The sequence below is a fragment of the Pelobates fuscus genome, chromosome 7 (assembly GCF_036172605.1).
Source record: "Pelobates fuscus isolate aPelFus1 chromosome 7, aPelFus1.pri, whole genome shotgun sequence".
NCBI lineage: Eukaryota > Metazoa > Chordata > Amphibia > Anura > Pelobatidae > Pelobates > Pelobates fuscus.
Genome location: NC_086323.1, coordinates 13,982,644 through 13,995,707, shown reverse-complemented (window position 1 = coordinate 13,995,707; position 13,064 = coordinate 13,982,644). Strand labels below are relative to the sequence as shown.

General features: G+C 39.6%; 1 protein-coding gene across 1 annotated transcript; it reads right to left on the bottom strand.

Annotated features, from left to right (window-relative positions):
* Window positions 1–7,640: 7,640 nt before the first annotated feature.
* Window positions 7,641–11,267, bottom strand: KLF17 (KLF transcription factor 17). Its single transcript, XM_063427171.1, has 3 exons — window positions 11,096–11,267; window positions 9,392–10,388; window positions 7,641–8,498 (listed from the first exon to the last, which is right to left on the bottom strand). The coding sequence occupies exons 1-3, from the start codon at window positions 11,153–11,155 to the stop codon at window positions 8,323–8,325; spliced, it is 1,233 nt and encodes a 410-aa protein (XP_063283241.1). The 5' UTR covers window positions 11,156–11,267; the 3' UTR covers window positions 7,641–8,322.
* Between the last annotated feature and the right edge of the window lie 1,797 nt (window positions 11,268–13,064).

The following is a 13,064-nucleotide window of genomic DNA, read 5'->3' as shown; positions in this document are numbered from 1 at the left end:
AGCGAGATGCAGCTGCACATCGCTAGGTACCCTTCAATGCTGACATTTTCAGGATAAACCTCTGATTTTAAAGTTTACAAACATATTCATTATCTGAGATAGAAATAGCCATTGCATCTTGAGTATACTGGCATGAGTATTGTTATATAGCTGTGTGGTTTATTTTACGGACGTAGGTCCTAAAAGGGCCAATATGGGTTAAAACATAAAACAAGAAGATCAGAAACATCAGAGGCTTGGATCTGATTGGCTCTGTCTCATACCCAGGATCCGGATGTCCATTTAAAGTACCATTGCACATCAATATGCAACAGGTAGAAAAACAAGCTTTCTCAATGGGCTAATTGCCCTGACTCATAGGATTAGTTTGTTTTTTTATGAATGTTTGTTGTTGCTTTTTCTATTTTTTTTTTTTTTTTTTTCTTACTCTTCATGTCACTCCCTCCCCTTAGAGAAAAAGACTACAGATAGCTTGCCAAGCCAGCAATAAATACAACCCACAGATGGAGAGGAACATCTTTTTGGCAGCAGACAAATCGTTTCCAGAAAGATCCATTGTTTATCTGTCGGCCGTGATAACTTCAAACCTGCAACTTAATGAGATCTGACGGCAAATATGCAATAAGAAAAATGTAAAAAATGAAACACCGGTCTTTATAATCTCTTATTCTGTCTATCTATCCATCCATCCATCCATCATCTGTCTGTCTGTCTGTCCTTCTTTCTATCTATCTATCTATCTATCCATTCATCTATCCATCCATCCATACATCCATCCATCCATCATCTGTCTGTCTGTCTTTCTGTCTATCTATGTATGTATGTATCTCTCTCTCTCTCTCTCTCTCTCTCTCTCTCTCTATCTATTCTTAATATAGAAAATGTTTGAACTAGATGCAGTTTAAAGTCTTAAAATCGAGCGAGGAGGTCCTATCTCTAATAAAAGTAATACACTCCATTATACCACACTTAAAATATGAACACGGCAAAAATTCATAATATCCCACAGAAGTATATTAAGACTTCTGCACTACTAGAAGAACATCCGATGGTACATAGTCCCCACCACCAAGATCCACAAAATCTATCCAAACTCCTCACCATTATGCTGGAGATGTGTCTAGTGAATGGAGAGATGTTGTGCAATAGGTGGCACTGTGCATCTATAACCTCCTTTTGGACACCAAGTGCACCAACTGATCCTAGATATCTCAACCAGTTCGATACCCTTTCAACCCAGAACGTATCTTTTGCTGGACCTATCAAAAAACTGTTCCTAACCACGAGAGTAAACTGATATATCATATCATTCTTACAGCTCCATAGCAAGAGCTCGGAAATCCCCCTAACCCCAAAACGTCCACAACATTCTCAATGAAATCGACCAGTTTTAAAAATGTCTTTCCCCCTAACAGGGTGTCTATAGAGGCCTGGGAGCTGTGGAGCAGGTGGAGATCGGCGCCCTAACACGATTGTACAGCCATACTTGTCTAATTATACCTTGTTAACTCATACTTAACTGTGTTACTCTCTGCTGCCAAATAACAGTTGTGAGGCGCCATGCCCCGACATACTCGAGACCACACACCCTGTCATACTATACTCTGCCACCAGATACTCACCAGCATTTTACCTCAACACCTTTATGGGTAGGCACTTTTTTATATTACACCTTGAAGGTGGAAGCTCCACAGCAATAATACTCCCAGTAATGTGTCTGAGTGTATAACAGAGCTCCACAGCAATAATACTCCCAGTAATGTGTCTGAGTGTATAACAGAGCTCCACAGCAATAATACTCCCAGTAATGTGTCTGAGTGTATAACAGAGCTCCACAGCAATAATACTCCCAGTAATGTGTCTGAGTGTATAACAGAACTCCACAGCAATAATACTCCCAGTAATGTGTCTGAGTGTATAACAGAGCTCCACAGTAATAATACGCCCAGTAATGTGTCTGGGTGTATAACAGAGCTCCACAGTAATAATACTCCCAGTAATGTGTCTGAGTGTATAACAGAGGCCCACAGCAATAATACTCCCAGTAATGTGTCTGAGTGTATAACAGAGCCCCACAGCAATAATACTCCCAGTAATGTGTCTGAGTGTATAACAGAGCTCCACAGTAATAATCCTCCCAGTAATGTGTCTGAGTGTATAACAGAGCTCCACAGCAATAATACTCCCAGTAATGTGTCTGAGTGTATAACAGAGCTCCACAGCAATAATGCTCCCAGTAATGTGTCTGAGTGTATAACAGAGCTCCACAGCAATAATACTCCCAGTAATGTGTCTGAGTGTATAACAGAGCTCCACAGCAATAATACTCCCAGTAATGTGTCTGAGTGTATAACAGAGCCCCACAGCAATAATACTCCCAGTAACGTGTCTGAGTGTATAACAGAGCTCCACAGCAATAATACTCCCAGTAATGTGTCTGAGTGTATAACAGAGCTCCACAGCAATAATACCCCCAGTAATGTGTCTGAGTGTATAACAGAGCTCCGCAGCAATAATACTCCCAGTAATGTGTCTGAGTGTATAACAGAGCTCCACAGCAATAATACTCCCAGTAATGTGTCTGAGTGTATAACAGAGCCCCACAGCAATAATACTCCCTGTAATGTGTCTGAGTGTATAACAGAGCTCCACAGCAATAATACTCCCAGTAATGTGTCTGAGTGTATAACAGAACTCCACAGCAATAATACTCCCAGTAATGTGTCTGAGTGTATAACAGAGCTCCACAGTAATAATACGCCCAGTAATGTGTCTGGGTGTATAACAGAGCTCCACAGTAATAATACTCCCAGTAATGTGTCTGAGTGTATAACAGAGGCCCACAGCAATAATACTCCCAGTAATGTGTCTGAGTGTATAACAGAGCCCCACAGCAATAATACTCCCAGTAATGTGTCTGAGTGTATAACAGAGCTCCACAGTAATAATCCTCCCAGTAATGTGTCTGAGTGTATAACAGAGCTCCACAGCAATAATACTCCCAGTAATGTGTCTGAGTGTATAACAGAGCTCCACAGCAATAATGCTCCCAGTAATGTGTCTGAGTGTATAACAGAGCTCCACAGCAATAATACTCCCAGTAATGTGTCTGAGTGTATAACAGAGCCCCACAGCAATAATACTCCCAGTAATGTGTCTGAGTGTATAACAGAGCTCCACAGCAATAATACTCCCAGTAATGTGTCTGAGTGTATAACAGAGCTCCACAGCAATAATACCCCCAGTAATGTGTCTGAGTGTATAACAGAGCTCCGCAGCAATAATACTCCCAGTAATGTGTCTGAGTGTATAACAGAGCTCCACAGCAATAATACTCCCAGTAATGTGTCTGAGTGTATAACAGAGCCCCACAGCAATAATACTCCCTGTAATGTGTCTGAGTGTATAACAGAGCTCCACAGCAATAATACTCCCAGTGATGTGTCTTTAAACTGCAATCAAAGCATTTAGAAACCAGTCTGTGTAATTAAGATACATTGTTCTTGTTATAAATTAAATTTTTGTTGCACAAACTATCAATAAGTCACCAAACATTTCTTAGGACAATGTTTCCAGCCCCTAGACATCCCCCCACTCACACCCCTAAATCTAAAGTGCCCCTATTTGTCCATTATAAATGTTGGGAGATAGGCACCTATGGTCCAAGAAGGCAAATTATTGTTTCATGTCTGCCATTTCATGTAACCAAAGTGGTCCATTTTTGTTGTAGGAGGTGTATGTGGAGGTGAAGATATTTCTGTATATTTTTGGTTGACGTCTTTTCCTGCTATGGAATTCTTTGCAAAGTTAGAGTGTTGGAAAACATGATGGTGGGAGGGAGTGTGGTCACAGATGGTCAATGTTGACTACCGACTTGTAAAACCCAAGGGGTTAATGTCCGTGTGCAGAATGCTGCTGTAAAATCGCCACCAATGGCCCGCCATGTGCAATCAAACACTTACACTGGGATTTGTGTTTTCTGGTGGAATAGAAACACGAGGGAGGGATGCCAGGATTGCAGTTACAGACTCCGACTGTATGTCTCCTCCAGGAATGCTGGGAAATATCCTAAACAAACGTCCTCCACTACACAAAGTAAACTATTTCGATGCAAACTGAATTCTAAAACCGATGGGAGGTATATAATAACAGTGAGTGTGTGAGCAGAGTCAATGGGACATTAAAAGTCACAATAAGACGATGAAATGTCACTAATGTGTCTTTATATCTTTTTGTTTATATAAGCCATTTAGACGTCTTTATACATAGCATATTTCACTGTCTAACAAGGCATGTTTGGAGTCTATAAATCAAATGTTTATTTTGAGTTTGTCTTCTATTTAATCACGGATAATATTCAAACCTTGGCTGATATGTTATATGTACATACACAGGTTTGTTATGTAGTTTCTGTAATCTTGGCTCCCAGGCCCAAATTATTGTGCTAAGTTTATCCTCTGTGCTAAGTTCATCTTTCTCACTGGGAACCATTGATAGCGCCAGGCCTGTGTGTCAGTGCGTCCGCCATCTACTGAGTGCCCTAGATGTACGAGTGCAGGTCCCTGATCATAAAGGAGTCTGGTAGAGCTTCTTCCAGCTTTGGGGGGTAAACAGGGATATGGGTCCCATTGCCAAAAATCTCTGTTTCCCATTTTGCGCTCAGTTAGTACAGAGGGGCCTAGAAATATACTCGATGGGCCTCTGGGTGCTATCCTCACTTTCAGAATTATTCAGCAATGTGAGAATTCAAAGGGAATTTCAAATTTAAGATTGTATTAGCTGAACTGGAAAAAATTCTCTAAATTAGGTATGCTCTCAGTTCGTCTACTCTGGTCTTAAATGTGAAATACACTTTGAATTCTCACTGTATTGAACCATGAGTGGAAATAAACAAACAGACTTGTAACACTAAACAATTTATTAAATAAACTGCAACGTGTATCAAATTAAAATCCTAATGGTACAACAGAGGCAGAACTAGCCGTTCTGGTACAATTCTCAATCTCAGATAAAACATGGTTTGGCTATTTTTTATTTATTTTTTAAATTCTTTATTTTTCTTTGTGCAGGGAGTAACAAAAAGTTTGTCAATGCCACAACAGCATATTCAAAAGATATAAACACAGTAGTTGTACATTTGCGGTGTAAGAGTATCGGCACATTTGTTAAATGTTATGTTTTAAACACGCTGTATGCAGTATATTACACATGCTTTAAGTAGTTAATCGTGAGATCGTAGCAGAGATTTCAACAGAAGTTAACAGTATGATTAGTTATAGGTTGAGAGGCCTCAATGCGAGGAACGGTGTTAATATACTAGGCCGCTAGCATTATACCCAGTTTATACATGTTGGGATTTACGTTGAGTAGGGTGCCCATCAGGCGACCATATGCCAGAAAAACATATAAAGTTAAGCTGTGTTGCTATGGTGGGTGCAAATTTGAGCAAGATTACATTTTCTAAATAAACAGGACCTCGGTGGCTAGCTCCCTGTAACTGCATCCTTTCCACTCACACATTACCTTTTATGCAGGAGATACCAAATCATAAAATAAGATAAGATAACGATATAAATCAGAGGAGGTTGGCAGCTTTAGGGCTTAATGCCTATCTGGTGTGCTGCACCATTTGTTAAGACTAATTACAGAGCCTGATGGGTAGTGTTTAAGATGTGGATCTGGCAGGAGCAAAAAAAAAAGAGAAAACAAAATTCTACCATAAGTCTCCTATGGGTGAGTGGGGCCAGCATTAGAGACTGGTGCCTAGCCGAGAGTTCACACAGTACAGTCACCCTACCCTTTGCATACGGAATGCGTAGTCTCGCACGGCAGCCTGAGATCCATATGCCACCGGTCTCCGGTCTTGTTGGTCTGCCAGCTCTCCCCAGCGCCATGTCGCAGTTTGGGTCGAGTTGGGTTTGGCTATTTTGACCCTGTTTTGCCTTCGCATTAGAATTCTGCACAATTTAGAATTTGGAGCGTAAAGCCTTAAGTGTAGCTATGTCCTGCTCCCCTATTAGCCCAACAGGAATCTCCCCCTTGGACCACTCCCCATGCCCTTAGAAGATGGGGGAGGTAAAGTATGATCACTATAACCAGAGCTAATGGTGGTTTGAATGTCCCTTTAAGTTTAGTGACCCATCAGCAATGGACTTCACTAAGACAAAACCCATAAATCGATACATTTAGACTAAGACAGAAAACTTGGAGAGAATCTCCCATTGGGCTGGACTGGAGACTTTCTTCAACCCAATCGGTTTTCAGATCACCACAATCCACTGTATAGTGAATCAATCCCAGCGTTTGGAATAATTATTGAACATCAAATGGGGACCCGATTTAAAGTTAGGTATCATTTTACATTTATACTTCCCTTGGATTTGTAGACCATTCAACGCCTGAAAGGCCAATGTCATCTTAGAATATTAAGGGTTTGGCCAAACGTCACATCGTTTGGGGCCTGGAGTCACCTGAATCTGCCTCACAGCAATGAGGACCCTGAATATGTATGGCGGATTTTATTTGTTTCTGGACAGATTTCATTGAAATAAAAAAAATACAAATCTTTAAAATCTTTCCTGACTGATCTCATGGCCCCTGGATTATATGCTAGTTCGCACATTTTTACATTTACCAGAATTTGAATTTTCAAGTTTACAAAATTTGCCGTTGTGGTAAAGCTGGAACTATTTACCAAACAGTGAGCAGAGGTAAGTTAACTCTATGTTTCCAAGCACCGTACAGAGTTATTCACCAAAGGGAGAAGTCAAAGGGAATTTCAGATTTAAGGCCAAGATCGTCAAATTGCAAAAAAATCTGTAATTCAGCTCTGCTTCAGGCCTGGTTTCATTCGCCTAAAGTTTTAAATTCACTTCAAAATTCTCAATTTATTAAATAACCAGATGTACAGATGAAACTATTTTTTACTGGACTGGAGTAGATTTTTTGTTATCAGAATTTGTGATTTTATCCTAGGATTTTGAAATTGTGGTTTATTGAAAAGACTCCCAATGTGGGGTTGTGTTAGCCCTGCAAAAAAATATATATATATATATATAAAAATAAATAAAATCTGCAGCCATGAGGTTTGACCAGTTATCAAAGTCAACACCTTCGGAGGGAGCGCCTCGAAATCTTTGACCCAATATTTTAGGGAGCATTTATTTTTGGTGCTTTATTGGGAAAACCACAATTTTATTGGAGCAGCTATTTGTATATGCTCACTTGTGGATTTTCTAATCCCTGAACATGATTTGGATACAGTTTGCGTTCTGATTGGCTGAACTAACCAGTTATTTTACCTGATTTTCCCATTACCTGCGTTCTACGTAATGATACAATACACATTTACTTTTATAGACGAGCTTTTGTGCTTTTTCATATAAAATCTACTAATTAATATTAAACTCCAGTAAATAGTTTTATAAACTAGTTTTTTTTACCTAGAATACTTTGCAATAATTACTGATCTTATCACATAACTCGTACACTAGGAATTTTCCTAAAATTTCTAGAAGCGTGTTACCCACAGGAAAAACACTCTATTTCAACCTCTAAACACACAAGCTGTACTTTTTTTTTTTTGGCCATTAGAAATATGATTTAAAAAAATAAAATAAATAAGTAATTGACGTAGAATATAAATTTTCACAAATAACTTTATTATACAGGTTTTTACAATGTTTTTTAAACAAAGCATTTGCAACAGTACCTATTATATCCCTTTCAAAGGGAAAAGAAAAATCTGGTCAGATAATTCATATAAACAGAAAATTACAAAGTTTTGTAAAATGGTAAAAACAGTGCACTTTGCAAAACGAGCTCTTTGAAAATATATATACAGTCGCAGCGCACAAAAAAATCCACTAGGTGTCGCCATTTCTCAGTCAGCTGTATACATGAGCAATATGACAATCATCGCATGGCTTAGTAAATTGCACTTGTAATTTAAGAGCACAAGAGTTTATCAAACAGCTGTAACCTTCCAGATTAGCCAGCACATTAAAATGCACCTTACAAAAACGCAACAAGCATACAAAACAAAACCTCTTTTTACAAATACTGTACAAATACAGAGAAATAAAATATCCCTGAACATATTATAATGCTGCTTTTTAAATATTATATTTTGTTTGTTGTTTTTTTTTTGGTTTGGTTTCTATCAGGTTTTGACTTTTCTTTAAATAGCAAATTTACAGACCCAATGCTATGTACAGAGACCCCTGTAAGAAAATATTAAATTTCTTTAAATAGTCCTTTATATATATATTACTGTGTGTATGTACAAATCTCCTTCATAGCTCTCCGGCACTGGCTTCGTGTCTACATGTGTCTCTTCATGTGGAGGGCCAGGTGGTCGGACCTGGAAAACGCTCGCTCACACAGGTGGCACTGGAAAGGCCTGTGGCCAGTGTGTTTGCGAAAATGGCGAGTAAGTTCATCAGATCTGGCAAATTTCCATCCACATCCTTCCCAGTTACAGTGATAAGGCTTCTCACCTACAAGGGATAAAACAAAGATTTCTATTAAATGATATGCATGTTAAATAAATACATTTCAGTATTTAGACACAACAGATCTATAAATGTAAACAAAATAAATGAACTGCAATGCATTGTCAGCATGCAAACTCAGATCTGTCTACTGTCCAGAATTAATGAAAGCACCTGTCCTCTCCTCACATGCAAAACGTGTCTAACCCCTTCTACCCAATGCCTCATACAGTTGTTTTGCAAATACTGAAAATCCCCCTGGGTTTGCTTGGAGGCCTTATATTTGTGGGTTAAACAAACACGGGATAATCTCTTGTCATTACACATAGTTCTTTGTATCTACACACTTTTTCCACTACATTCTGTCACTGTGCTGTTTAACATTTGCAAGTTTTTAATTAGAAAGATGAAAGGTTTAAGACCCCCTTTCTACATAGCACTAGCTCTGCCCTCTCCCCATAAATTAATGTGAAGATTTATAAGATTTATCCGTTTTAACCCTCTCAGGTCCATAGGGATGAGCAACAAGTGACTCAAGCCTCTGGCACGCCTAAGCTTAGCTCTGACATGCAACATTTGTGTTTTATTTACTGCAGTAACAGATCATTTAATGTGACAGTCAGTAGGTTAACCATATAAATCCCAGAGAGGAGTCAGGCAAAACTCGACAAACTATTTGGGACTCAGCAGCTCATAGCTCAGGACTCAAATAGTGAGAACCCACATGCACTTAGAGGGAAGTTACAGAACTAGAATCAAAGTTAATTGGTTTACAGCAGCACCCCAGTACATATACCCCCAAAACTTCATAGCCCCCCGTTCCTATACCCACCCACAAATGAATACCCCCAGTGCCCACAACCCTCATACCCCACCAATTTCAACAGACTGAATCCTACCTGTGTGGGTTCTCATGTGCGCCTTGAGGTGGGAGCTCTTGGTGTAGGTTTTGCCACATCCAGGGTACTCGCAGTTGTGGGTGGCAGTCCTCTTCCTTGCCCAGGACCTACGACCCCTCTTTGGTTTGCAGTCATCGGGGGGGTTCATGGTTGGGTAGAACTCTATCAGGGGCGAGGATGGGGGGGTGACTATCATGCCATGCATGGCTGGGTGCACTTTCATGGGGTCCCTGTACACCCCAAACTGTCCATGGAACTGGGCGGGGGACTGGTTGGCAAAGTGAGGTTGGTACTGGGCTGTGATCTGGTAGTGCTGGTTCATGGGCATGATAGACAGGCAGTGCAGGTCGGTCATCATGTGACAGTCACTCAGGGTCATTTCCTCGATGGGCACCAGAGGGGGGCTCACTCTGTGCTGGGCAAAGCTCTGACCTTGCATCTGAACATGCATGATGCCCGTCTTTTGGTCCATCATGGGTCCCATGCAGCTGGGAGAGGTAGGGGAAGGGGAGCTCATCATACAAGATTGCTCAGGGCGCTCCTTTTTAATTTTGTGCCCTAAATGTTGGAGCTGTTCTGGAGAGAGGTGCACATGGGCATCCATGTTAGTTACCCTCAGTTCTGTGTATTTCCTGTTGTGCATGGCAGTTTTAAGTCCATATTCAGGTGGCAAATCCATACAGGGCACATCAGGAGTCATCAGCTCAGCCACATAGCTGTGGTGGGGGCTGCTGGTAAAGGTCCCCCCTCCATATTTATGGTTAGTGTAGGACCCATCACTGTCATAAGTGGTGCTGCAGCTCTCAGGAGTCTCAGGCAGGGGGTAAGTGGAGCCTTGGGTTGGAGTCCCCCCATTCTGAGAACTAGTTGTATGAGCCAAGATAAAGTCTAAGTCCACAAATTTACCCAGGTCATCTTCTTCTTTCTTGATGCAAGAAGTCTCAATCATGGTGTAACCCAATTCACTAAGTGGTCTTAGATCCTCCAGAGCCATTTCCTATGGAGAGAAACCAGAAAATACAGATTTAAAAAAGGGACCCAGAATACTCACAGCTATGACAAACAAGTCTGAGTCAAGGGGAACAAGCTATCCCTTCTAATGCTGTCTAATTGTAATCAAACATTAGCTCACCAAGAGCCTATGCATCATAAGGAAACCAGTCAAACAAGTTATAAGCTTCACATTCAGAGAAGTTCATAGAACATATAGCAAACAAACAGCTCCAGATGCACTCAGCAGACATTGTATGTTACTTCCCTGGATTCTACTCACAAAACCAGCCAGTGGCTGTGTTTAATGTTTCTTTAAATCTACCAATTCATGTGTTATAGTAAGAAAGGCTATTTCTTCCATACAGACACATCTTCCAACTGCCAGAACTTAACTTTTATTATTAAAAAAATTATAATAAATCTGTGAAGGACTAAAATCTAACGAAATGCAAGAAAAATATACATTATGACAATTATAAAATATCATTAACGTCACATTTGTACACTTTAAATAAACTTAAAAAAATTAATCTAAAGAAAAATCAAAGTCCGAATTGTTAGAATTATTTGTTTAAATTTCTTTAAAAAAAATAGAAAAATTTACAGACAAAAAAACAAAAACAAAAAAACAATCAAAAACCTTAAAAATAAATTAAAAATCTACATTAAAAATGACCTTTGAGCACTTTTAGAAGTTAAAATGATACTTACTGAGACTATGGGCAGTTGCTTGTCTTCCACTGACTGCAGACTTGCAAAAGCCACACTCATCCTGGGGCAAAGGAATCTGCTTACCAGGGGCAACCAGGGGGTGTCAGGGGGAGAGAGCCAGGCTGAGGTACTGAGTACTCCACTAACTTTCTTACAACTAGCCACACTCACTGCTTCCACTGTCCTGTTAAGGTCCCTGCCTGGATCTGATTGGTGGAGAATTCTCATGAATATTCAGCAGATGAGCTTGGATTGGCTTAAAGGTTGGATGTGTTTGTACACATACTGTGTCTTTGAATAGCCCCGCCCACTGCCCCAGGCTTATTATATATACTGTATTAGCACACATGTGATAAACTGCATGCACAGCTTTAACCTACCTGCTCTTCTCATTACCTGAGACCAGAATGAATAAAGCCACATTGTGCAGACAGAGAAACAGTGCTGGATACAATGTGACTTCCCATGGAATATACTTTGTATCAGTAAATACTGAGAATCTCATGCAATCCCTCTGCAAGCAAGCTGGGACATTAGGTCCTTCGCAGTAACATTGTAACCAATTCAATTGTTTTAATGTTATTTATTATTTACTTTAAAATGTATCAACAAGGCGGGAGGGGGATTATTGTAAAAATACTATTAAACAAATGATAAAAGTAATAAAAAACAAACAAAAATAATACATTGTATCCAGAACAAGCTGTCAGTTTGGAGAAGGGGGGATTATTGTAAAAATATTATTAAACAAATGATAAAAGTAATAAAAAAATAAAAGTTAGTTTGGCAGGGGTGCAGGGTGTAGTGAGAGCCACAGGTAAGGGGAGGGTTAAACTCATAGAAATGATTAATACTCAATTTCTCTCCAAACCAGAATTACTACCTTAATAATGAGGGATGGGCGTTAACCCTTTCCCCGTTTTTAATTATTATTATTTTTTTTTATCCATGTGTTTTTCCCCCCACTAGTTTGTGAACAGACAGATCTTTAATATTCCGATACAAGGACTGGGAAATGAATTAACTCTTTCAGTACCGGAGTACAGGATTCGTTTATTTGCAAAGAATTAAAAGCTGTCAAAATAAATGACATCACACGCATAAAGGAGAAACAATCTAAAGGATATTTCGTTTTATTTTATTTTATTTCTTTTTAAAATTCAGATGATTTTTCGATTTCTTCTTCAGTACAAAAAAAAAAAAAAAAGGACAGGTCAACAACGCTACTGTGTATGCAGCCGCCATCGGTTAGCTGGTGAAGCCCCAGGCAGTAAATTAAGTCTGGAAAACTCCCTAAAAAAATTCAAAGCCGAGAACATGATACAATGTGCTACAATAAAAGTTTTAATTTTCACTTAGAAATTCTGTGGATTTTTCGATTTGTAGTTGCTTTTTGTAAATTTGTATTTGCCAATGAGTGAATGGGGAGGACACAGAGTTAACCTCTTGGGTGCCAGAGGGTTGGAGCAATGTCTTATAAGACAATGCAAAACACACAGGCTGCTGAAAGGGTTAACTCAAGCTATTTTTTGGAGATAACCCTTTCAGATTTAATAAAATTTTATAAAAGCTGCACATTATGATCAATGAGAATCATTCATTAATTCCCATTTTTGCCGAATGGGACAGCAAGTTATAAGCTGAGCTAAACTGCCTGCACTCTGTTGGTTTGTCATATCTTCTCCCAAACTCAGGACTAGAATTGGCCAAACTCTGGATGGGGTTTACTTGGCTCCTTGTCAGCTGATTGACAGACTGCCTGATCATTGAAACCGTTCAGTTTGTGGAGGGGAGATAAGTCTTATCCTCCTGCTCCCTAACACTCTGCTTCTCAGAAGTACTGGCTCATATCTTGGCTTTTATTATCTGCAAATGAAAGAAAATATTCCCCACAGCCTCTCTCTCTCTCTCTCTCTCTCTGCATTCTGCCACATTCTTTAAATTACACCCCAAACCCAATCACCTCTCC